At 33.6% G+C, this 14729-nt stretch overlaps 3 protein-coding genes across 6 annotated transcripts; 2 read left to right on the top strand and 1 right to left on the bottom strand.

The window, feature by feature from the left end:
- The first annotated feature begins 1657 nt into the window (after positions 1 to 1657).
- Positions 1658 to 4139, top strand: LOC140867023 (uncharacterized). Its single transcript, XM_073272094.1, has 7 exons — positions 1658 to 1731; positions 2195 to 2320; positions 2770 to 2913; positions 3132 to 3248; positions 3318 to 3407; positions 3639 to 3791; positions 4101 to 4139. Exons 1-7 carry the CDS (start codon positions 1714 to 1716, stop codon positions 4137 to 4139), a joined length of 687 nt encoding a protein of 228 aa, XP_073128195.1. The 5' UTR covers positions 1658 to 1713.
- LOC140876375 (uncharacterized) lies at positions 3579 to 5504 on the top strand. Its single transcript, XM_073280332.1, has 4 exons — positions 3579 to 3601; positions 3690 to 3791; positions 4101 to 4205; positions 4302 to 5504. Exons 3-4 carry the CDS (start codon positions 4188 to 4190, stop codon positions 5244 to 5246), a joined length of 963 nt encoding a protein of 320 aa, XP_073136433.1. The 5' UTR covers positions 3579 to 3601; positions 3690 to 3791; positions 4101 to 4187; the 3' UTR covers positions 5247 to 5504.
- Positions 5505 to 6176: 672 nt separating this feature from the next.
- Positions 6177 to 10657, bottom strand: LOC140889315 (rhomboid-like protein 15). 4 transcript variants are annotated; one of them, XM_073297039.1, is made up of 13 exons: positions 10580 to 10657; positions 9956 to 10121; positions 9060 to 9363; positions 8858 to 8890; positions 8662 to 8753; positions 8483 to 8556; positions 8083 to 8177; positions 7918 to 7987; positions 7448 to 7626; positions 6813 to 6864; positions 6672 to 6728; positions 6522 to 6596; positions 6177 to 6449 (listed from the first exon to the last, which is right to left on the bottom strand). In XM_073297039.1, the coding sequence occupies exons 1-13, from the start codon at positions 10601 to 10603 to the stop codon at positions 6444 to 6446; spliced, it is 1227 nt and encodes a 408-aa protein (XP_073153140.1). In that variant the 5' UTR covers positions 10604 to 10657; the 3' UTR covers positions 6177 to 6443. The 4 variants fall into 4 exon arrangements, with proteins under 4 accessions (XP_073153140.1, XP_073153146.1, XP_073153136.1 ...); XM_073297045.1 differs by lacking the exon at positions 6177 to 6449 and having other exon boundaries at positions 6510 to 6596; positions 7448 to 7620; XM_073297035.1 differs by lacking the exon at positions 6177 to 6449 and having other exon boundaries at positions 6510 to 6596.
- Positions 10658 to 14729: the final 4072 nt, after the last annotated feature.

The following is a 14729-nucleotide window of genomic DNA, read 5'->3' on the forward strand; positions in this document are numbered from 1 at the left end:
TGAGTAGTATTTTTTTTGGTCCCTCCTCGATCTTTATCATTCACTTTAGACTTATATTTATTTGGGTCTTCGTTATTAGGGTCAAGAGATGACGAGCCCTCAGTTTGAGCCTTTTTCTTGTTGCTTTTGCGCTTACGGGTTTCTAGGTACTGAGCAACTGCATCTTTTGCTGCGAGTGCTGCTGTGTTTTTCATTAGCGCAGTCAAGTCTTCACGGGTGAGAGTAATACTCGGCGGTGCGTTTCCATTGTTATTATTTCCTTGAGACATTTTTGAAGTAATATGTGCTCTCAATGGCGTAAAGAACAGTTTTCCACAGACGGCGCCAAGCTGATGTAGCCAAAAATCACTTGTATATGACACGTTGCTTCCGCAAAGTCCGGAGTATCAACGGATCCTTGTATGTTCCCGGTGGAGATTCTCAGTGGGTTATTCATACGTCACAAAATAAAGTCAGAGGAGCCGGGAGGGTTTCCGGCGAAGGCACTCCGACGCTCAAGTCAGCGATTACTCAAGGAATAATAATCAAGAGTAGAGCGTTATAGTGCTAAAAAAAGTGTGTACCTTAATAATGAGGTGATTTGAGCTATTTATAGATATTCGGAGAGTTTCACGGGCTTGAGCCTCTTATGGGCTTTTGTAGAATTCAGGGTCTGATTGAATTAAATATATATAATAATTTAATAAGCTTGAGCCTCAAAAATATTTGAAGTGGACCTTCATGATTGAGCTCATGCCCAGTTGAATTTTTAGGTATAACCTATCAATGATAATTGATACTTCAATGCCCAATTCCTTACTCGAGCTCAAGTTAAAGGCCATTCGGGTTTAAAAAAAAACGCAAACGTTGGGATATTACATAAATATTATTATTAACAATATATATATTTTTAAAAAAAGTGATACACACATATCATCAAATAATATTATTTTTAATTATCAAATCCAATTCTCAAATAACATTTCAAATTTTATTCCCAAACAATTCCATGAATTTGATCTAAATTCGATTCCAATTTCAAATTCTATATATGTTTTATTCATCCAAAACATAGTTAAGTAGTTAACCACCCTTTCCAATTATATCATTTCTAAAATTCGTAAAACAATCAAAACATTTTCTAAAAAGAAACTAGATAAATATTATGCACTAAATATAAATCCCAAATATTCTAAAAACTCGATACGGTTGACACGTGGCCAAGTGAATACAGCCGATTATAGAAATGTATGCCCAAATTGGTGAATGGGATTCTGTCCTGCAGTTCCCTACCACTGCTCCATCGATTTCTTCCCCCCAAGATATTGATACGTGGTGGGTTCTTAGGTATCCATTTTTGTATACGAGAATCTAGCTGCGGTCAGCAAGGATTGCAGCAATTCAGAGCTTTTTTTAGTCTGCTTCAAATGATTTCCCGCACGTTTAATAAATTTATTGTAGTAAAATACTTCGGGCCCCATCCGGAATACAACAGGGAAATTGATGTTTTTGAGTATTTGTAACGGTATGCGAGAATTGCTTGATGTATCAGTACAGGCGGGTGAGATTTGATAAGAAGAGAAGCATATCCAAATACCAATCAGGAAAGGATTAGGTCTTTTGTTGCTGTGAATTCAAGTATTTACGATTCAAGGTTTTCTTCTTCTTTTTTTTTTTTTTTGTGTGGGGAAACGAGGGGATGAGTCAACTTCAGTAGCAGAGAAAGTCAGGAAGATGAATGCATCTGTTGTGGTATTTCTCTTTATTTTACGCAATGAGAGTAATGTCGTAAGATTTATGTTTGTCTGTGTATAATCTTTTAGATGTATTTATTTGCTTATTCTAAATCACTTATACTGGTTGATATACGTCTTTTGATCTTGAAATTTGGAACTGTTTATACTTTTTAAGGTGAAATGGTAGTATAAAGATGGTAGCACATATTGGTCGTGAACAAAAACTTTTTGTGATCAAACACTAATTAGTGTGTCCACGTTCTTCCATAACATGGTGTCATAAAAAAGGCAAATACAGTTTCGGGAAAAGGACTGTTGGTTGATTCCGAACTTGGTGTCAGAAGGGAAAATCCAGTGCAAAACAAGTTCCTGGTAGTTGTAGTTGCGAGTTACTTAAATTTGTTTGTGGTACTTGACTTCTATTTATGGTAATATTCCTGCTATTTCAATACCACTAACTTAATTTCTCATTTACCCAGCGAACTAGGTATTTCAAACTCCCAAATCGCAAAGTTTATCGCAAGAGAAGGCAAAATTTTAAAAAGAAGTTGAAACCGTGCTATATTTGTGCCGACTGGGGTCACAATGGGAAATTTTGCCCACAGGTATGCTCAACACGCATCATGAGTTTAATTTGTTCAACTTGATTTAGGGGTCCTGTTGCATGACTTTCTATATGCTTGGTGTTCATTTCACTCCTACTTAAGTAGACTTGAAGTAGCAAGATGACCACGAATTTGAAGCCAATGACACTTATTTAGCGACCAGATTTCTATCGTCCGAATTGGGGTTCAAACTAGTCCATTGAGCTGCTTGCAAGATATGAGTCGATTTCGAGCGTATATAAGTCAACTACATGATTCAATTTTATACTAACATATCCTATTTCTTAATGTTGCCTATAATGATAACTAATTCATAAGAACATACTTGATACACATGTGAGTCAAGTTTGAGTACGGTTCTATTCAAGCCCGAGTCAATGTGTGCAACGTAAATCCAAACCGATAAAGACGCCTTGTCAACTCCATTCCCATTTTGTCTTCACGATCAGGTTAATACATGCTCTGTTTGCTCTAAGGAAGAGAGCAAGAATAACGTAGAAGAGGACCATACTTCCTTATTCTGCTTAAAATGCGGAGGCACAGGCCATGCCATGTTCTCATGTACCAATGACTATGATCCAGAAGATCTCAAGGTATGTTAAAGTCTAACGTACGACAACTTTTTTATCCTTTGTTTAATACGCGAACCAATATTTGTAGCATCCATGTTTCAACATTTATTAAGCTTGTGATAAGTTCTCTACTGTCCCGTTCCTTTAGTGAAGCTGCTGTTAACTTACCATCTTATCAACTGCTTTTTTTAAAGAATTTTATTTTAAATGCAAGAAAATATATATTCGCTTATGGACAGGGTGTTCAGTGTTATATTTGCATGGATTTTGGGCATCTCTGTTGTACTGAAAATAACACTGAAGGACCTACTCAAGCTTCATGTTACAACTGTGGGCAGTCCGGTCACCATGGTTTTGTGAGTTTCAATCTCTTTGTTTCCCGAATACTAATTTGAAACCACACTGATATATGCACAATTTTGTAGGAGTGCACAAAAATGAATGTAGTTACCAACAAGCTTCAACCAGTATCATCAATATGCGTTAAATGCCAAAAAAGAGTCCACTCTCCTGAAGTATGTATTCAGTAATATATCCACATAAATTTTTCTTTTTAGTATTTTTCTTCATCATCCAATGCATCTTTGATGAGTTTGAACCTTTACAGACTTGGGATTTGTATAATAAATCGACTTCAGCAAAAACTATTACGTTGGGAAAAGATGAAGTATTGGATAAATCTATGACAGAAAACTCCCGAAAAACTCTAGTATGTATTTAGTAATGTCCAAATTTTTGCTTCGTAGTTCATGTTCGCATCATCCAAATGCATATCTGATGAGTTTGAACCTTCACAGACTGGGGAGTTGGATAATAAGTTGACTGCAACAAAAAATGCTACGTTGGAAAAAGGTGCAGTGCCTAATAAATCTACTAAGCGAAAGCGTCAAAAAGCTCAAGTATGTATTTTGTAATATCTGAATGTATCCAAATTTTTGCATCTTAATTACTTTTTCCATCATCCAAATGCACATCCGATGAGTATGAATCTTCACAGACTAGGGATTTGGATAATAAGTTGAATTCATCAAAAAATCATACCATGGGAAAAGATTTTGTGCTGAATAATTCTGTAAAGGAAAATTCTCCAAGAATTCTCCAAGAACGGAAGTATGTATTTAGTAATATTTTTAATATGAAAAAGAAAAAAAATGTAGTTCCTTTTCTCATCGTCAAAATGTACATCTGATGAGTTTGAACATTGGCAGATTGCAAAATTGTCCGATAATAAATCGACTACAGCATAAACTACTTTGTTGGGAAAAGATGCAGTGCTGAATGAATTTGTCAAGAAAATGTCCCCAAAGACTCGAGTATGTACCCAGTAACATCTGAACATATCCAAAATTTTGCTTCTCAGTTCCTTCTCTTTATCCAAATGCATGTCTGATGAGTTTTAACCTTCACAGGCTGGGGAAATAGTTAATAAGCCGACCTCAGTTGAAACTAGTACGGTGACAAAAGATGCAGTTCCAGATAAAACTATTAAGGGACAATCCCGAAAAACTCGAAGAAAAGAGAGGATACGGAAAAGGAAACAAGTAACGGCTACATCTAATCAAGTCCAGAATTTGACAACCATGTCAATGACTGGAAATACTATACCAAGATACAGTCAATACTATGAAAGTCCAGGATCAAACGCCTGGTTGCCGCCACCCGCATCTGCCGCAAGAAACTTTGTTAACTCTCCAGCACTTAACCAGTCCACTTATGGAAGACCTGGATTGAACGTCTGGTTGCCACCACCCGCAGCTGCTGCAAGAAACTGTCTTGTTTACTCTCCAGCAATCAACCAGTCCTCTTATGGAAGACCTGGATTGAACGTGTGGTTGCCGCCACCCGCAGCTGCTGCAAGAAACTGTCTTGTTTACTCTCCAGCAATCAACCAGTCCTCTTATGGAAGACCTGGATTGAACGCCTGGTTGCCGCCACCTTCAGCTGCTGCAATAAACTCTCTGGAAATCTCCCCGGCAGTTAACCAGTCTTCTTATCAAACTGGTTTCCACTTTGACCACTACAATGCCAACGACAGCGAAGCAACTCACGTTCCTCCAAACCCTTTCCGCCCTTGCGGTCTTCGTCCCCATGAAATATTTCACCAGGAAACTCAAATCCCTGGAACACCTCAAAACAGGATTCAACTACCCAATCAAAATTTCACTCCCCAGATAAGAACTCATACTCCTCGAAGCACTTTTGACAGTCGTATGGGAATTTCTCAACAACCTGAGCTCCCTCACCATGCTTCTAATATTCAGATTAGTGCTTTACTTCCTCACCAAAAACGTCAGCATCAGCTGCCAAGTCATCGAACATGGATGACTCCTCCCAGCTGGAAGCCTTACTCCTAAGGTGTAGAAAGACGAGGAGGCAAAACCAACGGAAGAAGATTTCTCGAGCAAGGGGAAGATGCTTCGCAACGGAGCCATGGAAAATTGCAGTCGTACTTAGTCTATTACTTTGTATCATGCATATATAGTTACATACTGATTTATTTGTTATCAGGGTTTAAATCCCCGCACCGTATCGCCTGCAATTCCTTTCATCAAGCGTCTGTTGTACGGTGCAAGAATTTAGCAATGCAACAATATTTTTATCTTATTTCTTGAAATCATGAACTCGTTGTAGAACGGACAGCAGGAATCATGTTGTCTAGTTTAATAAAAAGGAACTTGAAAGAATGAACAGGGGATCTACAAAATTTCTTTAATAAGTATATCCGTATCATCGAATTATCTTTGGCAAGCTATATTTATAGATTGTTGCTATTGTAGCAATTGGATGTCTTTAATTAGTCATACAACTTTTGGGAAGAACTTATTGTGTTTTTATTTTATTTTTAGATTTAGATTTTTAGATACTTGGGAATAACTTGTCTGCTGCCACTGGCTTAGATCTTTGTCAGCTATATAATTTATTTACTGGACTCAAATCAAGTTCACTAGCATCAATTCTGATTTTCAATGAGATCCCACTCTGGGATCTGAGTCACATGTTGATGAGAATTAATGTTATGTTCGAGTTTTCTGTCAGGATTTTCTATATATATATATATATATATATATATATATATATATATATAAAAGAGAGAATGTATAGAAAGGACAAAAATATTTCTATATGGCACTATGTTTACGTTTTATGTTGAGAATGTTTGACATGGATATTTCTTACGTTTTATGTTGAGAATGTTGGACATGGATATTTCTTACATGTTAATTTGTTCACGTTTTCCGACCGGTTGTTGCAGATTCTTACATTCAATTCAACATTAACAGAAATCTATGGCACCATATTTATTCTCTGCCAAGGTAGAAAAGACACGAGGATATTTTTCTGCTTGCTTTACATATCAATTACAACGGCGTTTACAACAAAATCCCGATGCAAACAGAGTGAAAATAGTAAACCAACCACTTCTTGACAGTATTTAAAACTAATACAATCCTGGACATGTTTCTTCACACGCAGATAACATCTGAGGTCAGAATTCACCACCAGTGTAAGGACATTATATGCACCGATTCGAGCTTCTCAGTTCTTACCGTCTATCCCTGCTCGTGATCATACATTAAAGGACATTAGGCCCAAATTTCAGTAGAGAAAAGTATTATTCATATGGATACCTGTTGGCTCATGAGAATTTCAACTGCAACATTCAGATCGCCATCAGCTGCAGCTAAAGCTACTTCTACTTGTGTCTGAAACAATTTGAAGAAAGTGTTTTCAGAGTTTGTAACTTAGGATGCCAATCTTAGTGGAAACGGAAGCATTACCCTTTCGAATCCCATTGCAACAAGTTTTTGAACTTCCACGTCTGATGGGGCAGAACTCTACATGGACGAATAGGACAATCAGATATCCAAAATATTCGACAGAAGATGGGAAGATGTAATTCTTATAAGTTGTGATCAAACCTGATGGGCTTGAATTCGGGTTGGTTCCACTGTACTATTTATAGTTGGGAGCCTGAAATCAGAAATACCACAAGGGAAATAGGCTTCAATCTTGTTTAAAGAGTTGAGTGATTGGGAATCATTATAAAACGTGAGGATTGCTTGAATTCAGACACAGATGCTTAACCATCAATATAAAGGCAAACAGAGAATGAAAAAAATTACCAGCTACAATTAAATTTCAATTTTAAAAAAATAAAATAAAATAATCTAGATAGAGAACCATTTTTTTTTTCAACATTCATGAAGATGGTATCTTAAGCACTGCCCAAAGTGACATTTAATCCTTCTAAACATAACTGTTGCCATTGAGAATCCTGACAATTGCAGGATTTCATGAAAACCAAATACTCCATTATTGATCCTTTGCATCTATCCAACACCCAGATGTAAATTCTTTCTGATTAATCCTATAGAAGCAAGAACTTCAGAAACCAGTCTCAAATAAGACTTGCTCGCTTCAGTGAATGTGAAATCCTTTCAGTTTTATTTGACCACATAAGCTTTGAATAGCAGGGGAAATCATCAATAAGCATCAAATCCTTAAAAACTTTCAAAAACGAAAAAACATAGAGTTTTATGAAACTTCTTAGCACCTTCCATTCGATTTCTGCAGTTCTCCCCCAATTGTTGTAGATATCTGGTGACTGTTATCATCCAAAAGTCTTGCTTGTAAGCTAGAATTTGAATTTGTAGCAGAGGCTGCTTGATTATGGTCAGAACCAAGCGTCCTTCCTCTCCCAGGAAATCTATCACTATCTTGAGAAGTCTGCGCCTAGAAAGTCATATACTAGTAAACCTTATTCTGCTGCACTTGATTTTCATGATTCAAAATACCTATTTTATGGCTACTAACAAAACATTAACTATTGATAGAGACTCGCAATTCTCCTCAAGTTTTTTCTCATTTTGCATGATAAGGGCATGATATGAACATATGATGTAGTAAATAAAAAACTTTGAAGGACATATGCGTGCCTCAGTGCCAGAGTATAAAATTTTTCTTACAATCCTGCACACTTAAAAACTTTCTCAAAAATCTATTCACGCCTGTTCGAAGTCATACCTGAGTTGAAGGCTCTCTTTGTGGCATCCAGGAAGACAAATTCGTCCAGAGATTTCCAGAAAGCATAGCACTTTAAAAGCAAAAACATAGTCAAACAGTATTTTCCACCTGAAATCCAAAATGGAAGGAGAGATTTATTTCAGGAGAAAAGGTGAACACATGTACCTTGATGTTGTATTTTGACCTGAATGAGTGGGAATGTAACCTGAGGTATTACCACCAGAGCAGACCATGAATTTAGGTCTCCTAACACAAGTTGACTACAAAAAATTAAGAAAGAAAGTTCAGCTTTATTTAAATAGATCCGTGTCGATCTTACAACAAATAAAAAAACAAGGCAGAAAAAGGTGCAGTTGAGATGCACATAGGAATGAACAAAATTTTTGCCCAAAACAAAGAAGCGAAATATAATCCAAAACTATTCCAGTAATAGAAGATATGCATTTCATCAGAAAACACATTCTTTACAGCTACTAAACTGCAGTCAAAGACGCAGAACACCTCCTTTAAGCCATGCAATTCAGATAGTTAGTGTTTAGAAACATAAAAGTTTCATGATACTCACAAGCCATGGGGAGGATTCAATGCCAGCGTAGAAGGATGTCCCAGGAATCAAGATGTTGAACAACCCAAGAGTATCTGAAGCCAGACAAAGATATCAGGAATACAAACAAAACTTTAACATAAAATTAAATTACGAGGAAACATGATGGATTGCCGGAAAAGGGAAGCTGGGCAACATACATGCATATCCAGATAGAATACCACATAAGTGTCCAAGTAGCGAGACATTTGTCATAAGAAGTTGAAAAACCACTAACAGGATCCATACATACCTGATTTAAGTTTTCAAAATGAAAATTGTCACACAAAGATATTATCAGGTGTACCCCATCTGAAAAAAAATCAAATAGATCTTCTAGAGATAAATGTAACTCACCATTTTGCAGGCACATTGAAAAGTCCAAAGACACTGCAGATAAGAGGAAAAATTAGTTGGCTTGTCTGTATTAGCTTTTCAAACATGATGTCTATCAATATTTGTTCCATTCAGCTGAATTTAATCTTGAATAACAAGAAAAAAGAGGCAGGGGCAACGTGCAGGAAATTAAACTAATCAGACATAACTTAAGAAGTCGGACCTTCGAGATTGAACTCCACTGAGGTTTGTCTCGATCACAATCATGGAGAATAGTATTCCTGAGAATCCTATGGCACACTCATTCATGAGAGAATGAAAAAGATGGAAAGGATTATATGTCCCCACCAGAGCTATTAGAAGATGAAGTATGGCATTGCTTGTAGCCAGCAGAATGATTGCATACAGCATACGTATGGATCCCATAATTCTTTCCAGTTCAGAACCCATTGGGACCAGCGCCAACATATTGAATAGGACGTGCAGAAGAGAACCATGAAAAATAATAGCAGTATATATCCTGTAAACTGTAAAAAGAAATCAAAAAGTGAACACAAAGACACCGTGAAAAAACCTTCACACGGTGATGTTAAGAGGTCTCTCATATAAGAGAAGTGCATGGTATAACCAAACTTAGGGCCTCAACTTGTAAGATATTAGAATAAGGGCCTGACATCCTCATGCTAAAGAATCAAAGTTACCTCTATGGTTATTTTTTTCCTAAGGTTGTTAAATAACCTTATTTAACACTCAAAGTTATTTACAATCCAAATTCAAATCAATTTTGACAATTTGTGATATTTTGTATTTAGTTAGTTATTTACTGATCTTACAGAAGCAATAAAGAAAGTAATGATATCTACCAGATTCCATATTTATCTTTAATACAATACGAGAACTCATTGATCTTAGAGGTCATGGATCCATAATTAAATAACAAATACAATTTCTCATCAAATAAGAAGAATTTATAGAAGATGTAGTCCAAAAACTCCCCTTGAATTAGCTCATTCCAAGTCAGCTCAACTGTTTCTCCTAAATAATGTATAGAGAATGAACAAAAAAGGAATCTAAAAAAGCAGTGTGCCAGTGACCAGTTTGATGAAAAGCATATATTACCTTGAAAGTGTGATATAACAGCAGAAGGTAAGAAGCATACTTCGGCAAAGGAATCATATCCCACCAAAAGACAAACAAAGTAAATGACTCCACAAATAACCACAATTGCAGATGTGAGAAAAGGAATGTTTTCCCACCATTGATTCACTCTAGTTGAAAGCCCCGCCTACAAAAATAACTAAAAAATCGCTAAAGCCTAATAGAACTCCCGAACAAAGTGCATAAAACTTCATGCTAGCAAAGGCATTCATTAACTGTACCAGTAAAATAAATCGACGATCATCAATATTGATCGATGAATATGACCGAAAAGGAAAATAGAGGATAAGAAATAATTGTATACAAGTTTAGCCAAAACGGAAAGGAAAAAAAAAATGAAAAAATGAAAAGAGAATCCTCACACATCACACTACAAATTCAAGCTGAAAAATAGAATGTTTTGAAAACTCCCCTCGTGATCCTCCAAAATCAGGAAGAAATTCCGAAAATTAAGACACGATCCAAACTGACTAAACTCGAATTAAATTTCACTTGAACTCAACCAAGTACAAACCCTAGAGTTGATTAGTACAAAATAAACTCTGAAAAATCAAGAAAATGCTGTAGATGGAAGAGAATTCGCACCTCAGAAACAATATTTGATCTCATTACGCAGACAAATCTTAAAGATCTCTTGATTCGAACGTTTTCTTAATGGCTTCGATTTTGAATCGAAACTCGAGAACGTTGATATTTATATGTTTATTAAACTGGGTCGGGTTTTGGGTTAACGTGGGCCGTAGTATTGGACTGGGCTATGAAGTGGATAAGCCCATACCGAACGCGAGAGTCGAGTCCTCGGTTCGTTGTCAAAAATATAAAGTCAATTTCAGTCTCGAGAAATTGGACCAACAGTTTCAGCGTTTGACAGTGAAATGCACTAAGCATTCCGGAATACACTTTTCTTTTTCTTTTTTCTTTTTTTCTTTTTTTTTTTTTTTTTTTACATTAGTGCTTATGAAACACATTCCACTACATATTTTTATTTACGATTTTTGAATTACAAAAGATAATATAAAATGTTTGGTTTTTATTTTAAAAAAAATATGTTTAGTTTTTTTTAAAATAATAATTAATTAAATAAAACAAATATATCATGACTTTGAAATGGATTAAAATAATTAATTTCCCAAATATAAAACATCAATATTTAAAAGTAGTGTTTGAAAATTCTAAAAATAAGTGATTATGTTTTTTATTAACAAATTTATGAAGACAAAAATTTATAATTATTTATATTTAGATATTACAAACATTACCTTTTATAATTAAATTAAATTTTTTATCAGATTCGTGTACAATTTTTAGGTAATTAAATTTCAGAAATTTTTTGAAAACTATGGACAATCAAGATTTTGGTTCTATAAGTTGGTTTATTTTGGATCTTAATTACTTCTGTAATTTTTTAATGTTTGATTTTCATCCATCAATATCAATTTTTTAACATATTTTTTTCCCACGAAATTTTTAAATCTAGCTATTATTTCTTATTTGACATCAATACACTAAATCGTGACTCATGTGACGATAATAAACTTATATTAACAGTTTTTCTTCCCGTTTTGAAATATTAAGTGTTGTTTTGATTGATTTATTTATTTTACTTTATTTTTTATTAAATGAATTTTAATGTATATAAGATATAAGCGTTATTTACATCACATAAGTGACATAAGACATAATCAATTAAGCATTATTCAATGAGTCCAGGCAGCGACTTTCGGCTAAAAAAGAAAAAACAAAAATTTCAAATTGTCGGATGAAAATCAAAATTTAATAAATTACCAGATTAAAATTCCAAAAAAAAATTAAGTTACCGGACTAAAAACTCAATTTTCCCTTTAAAAAAAAACCATATATAAAAGATTTGAAAAGGTCGTGAGTTCTGGGCCGTAAAATTTGTAACTTGTTGAAGATTTTGTTCCGAATAATTCTATTTCGAATAAATACACATGTAAGGAGACAAATATAAGAATATATCAAAATTATTAAATGAAAAACTATATAAGAATTATAGTTTTTAAACATAGTTTCTCCGATCATGCGATTTACTGAATGTGCTCTGGAAAGCACAAAAGGACATGTATACGGAGGGGAAATCGATGGAGCATGTGGCACGATACAATTAAAGAGAAATGGGGACCAAACTCCAATATGCACTTATGCCAATTTTATTAATACTATTTTAACTGTAAACCTTTACATATTAAAATTTTATTTTTCAATAATTTTTATTTTTCAAAAAAAAAAATCATAAATAAACGTCGTGAAAATCGTGCAAACTTGCCTGATTTTTAAAGATACAAAACACATTTGTTTATTCGCCAAGGATAAAGTTATTTAGGCACATGGATATTAACAAAAGGTTTTCGTTGTTAAAATATGTCGCTAAATATTGATCCCTTTTGTGCCTTCAGATGGTTCAATTATTTAATGGTTTGAAAAGGTGAATCATAGCATATGCTGATATTAGTCTCTTTTTGTAATTTTGTCTAAAATAGTTTAGGATGTATAATTATTGATCATGTCAACTTGTAATTCATGACTCATGAGAGTCAAATTAAATATGTATTTGCGTTTTTTAATAAAAAAAAATATAATTGTGCCTACGATACTAATCGAGTTGCTTGATGCTAATTTCGTGCTCGTTTTTCTTTGTATATAAATATATATACATATGTACATACACGTATAATTTCGGAGGGACGTTTTTGTCATTTTACACTTCCAACAAGGTATTCTTCACAAGTATATAAAATTTTAAAATAAGATGGCGATATCTGGTTGCAGTTGAAGTTTCAAAAAAGAATTTTTAGGTGATTAGATAAATCTTCACTTAATCATGGATGTTAGTGAAGAATTCCCAAATAAATAAAATGATCACATGGAATGTCCCTGAACCATGGTGTTGGGGGATCGATGCAATATAGTCAACCTTTTTAAAAAAATTTAATTGAATGATGATGGCTACTACTTTGGCCATTTCTCCCAAGGATGCAATAATTGTAGAGTTATTGAAAGGGATAAGAATAATATATGCAATTACTCCTTCTTTAATAATTGTCAGAGCTGTAAAATTAATTTGGCCAACGAAATGGTAGCCAAATTCAACTGAAAAAAAAAATAAAAAAATAAATCCGGAAGCCTAATTATATATGGATTCCAAATACTTTTAACCCCCATTTCATTAGTTAATTTTGTAAAATAAATATTCGAATATCTGATTGACTTATTAAAATGTATTATTTTTTATGTCAAAATTTTTTTAAAAAAATTTTAAAATAAAAAATATTAATTTCACTACAAATACATATTCATGAATCAGTTTTATGAAGATATACATCTTATTAATAATCCAGGGTAAGATCCACACGATATATATAGAAATGGAAATAATTAAAGAGCATTATTGCATATTATTTACATAATTAGGAAATTGGATAGTTTAATTAGACACCTCCATTCCTTGTTCGTGAAATAATATTTAGTATAGTATAGTATAGTCTTTGTCAACAAACCATTTTGCATTAATTATTTAATAAGCCCGTAACTTTCATGAGTACGTACACGCCAGCTTTACACGAATCCCATTAGTACAATGATATATCAATGCTTTTAAACTAATTTAACAAAACAAACTCACGAAAAGATATAGTCTTACCCTTAATTACCTGATTAATCTTGTAATTAATTTTACTCGTGGAGTATAATGATTTGGGTCGTAAAAAATTAATTTTAAAATTATAATTTTTGTAGTATATCATAAAATATAAATTTTTTCATGATATTACTTTTGTTCGAATGTTTCAATGTGACTGAACAAAATAAAAGACAATTACCTCCCAGGACTCCAATTAAATTCATTTGTCGGCTATTTCAAAAACAAAAAACATAGTCTCATTAGTCGGCTTACATGATATATGTTGGTTTATCAATAGTCTAATCATAAAATCTGTTGTATATATAAATTTAAAATATGATGCATCGAGCTCAAATGTATGTGGCCGGTCTCATCATTTACTTCCTTCTTCCCAACACGGAAAAATCACAATTAATTTGGCATGCTAATTTAAATTATTTTTAAAAAAATAAATTTGGTTATATATAGATGAATTTACGGTCTTAATTTACTAATTTACACATAGATTTCAGTAGTGTTGACATGACGCTAAAAAATATTAAAATGATGACATATATTGTTGACATGCTCGATATCACAATAAAACTTTAGTGAAAAACAACTTATAAAAAAGTTGATGACACTAAAACCGTGAATTCACCAATAACACAACGAAAAAATAAAAAACGTGTAAATTACTTTACCCAAATATAGCATCCAGCTCTTCTCTCAAAATGAATGTCAAAATGCTATGATATTCTTGCCCACGGCTCCCTTAGGAACTCTAACAACCATTCGTTCAATCTATTTGACAAACTAAACCGATTAATTTAGAACTGTAACGAAATTGAAAGGCTTATTTTTTTAAAAAAGGATAAAAAGAATTTTATTCAATATTCGATTTACACGCAAGAAAATGTTCGAGAGAGGCCGGGAGCCGTCAGATTGAAATAAATAATAAATAAATAAATATATCTATGACACACACACACACACACACACAACAAATTGCATTTTTGTATTGATTAACGACTATTCGAAGTAAAATCCATATATATATATATAGGTAATATTATATTATAGTCCCAATTATATATATTTAATTTAATTCTGGAA

Source organism: Henckelia pumila, chromosome 1 (assembly GCF_033568475.1).
Source record: "Henckelia pumila isolate YLH828 chromosome 1, ASM3356847v2, whole genome shotgun sequence".
Classification (NCBI taxonomy): Eukaryota; Viridiplantae; Streptophyta; class Magnoliopsida; order Lamiales; family Gesneriaceae; genus Henckelia; species Henckelia pumila.

What these genes read in the sequence shown, in the direction of transcription:
- LOC140867023 (XM_073272094.1), top strand. An exon ending in ATGATCCAGAAGATCTCAAG is followed by an intron (nt 2,914 to 3,131) that starts GTATGTTAAAGT and finishes GCTTATGGACAG; the next exon opens with GGTGTTCAGTGTTATATTTG. An exon ending in GAAAGCGTCAAAAAGCTCAA is followed by an intron (nt 3,792 to 4,100) that starts GTATGTATTTTG and finishes GAACATTGGCAG; the next exon opens with ATTGCAAAATTGTCCGATAA.
- LOC140889315 (XM_073297035.1), bottom strand. Translation starts at nt 10,603, where the DNA reads ATGAGATCAAATATTGTTTCTGAG. An exon ending in GGTCAAAATACAACATCAAG is followed by an intron (nt 7,988 to 8,082) that starts GTACATGTGTTC and finishes TTGCTTTTAAAG; the next exon opens with TGCTATGCTTTCTGGAAATC. An exon ending in CTGCAGAAATCGAATGGAAG is followed by an intron (nt 6,865 to 7,447) that starts GTGCTAAGAAGT and finishes TTCTGATTTCAG; the next exon opens with GCTCCCAACTATAAATAGTA.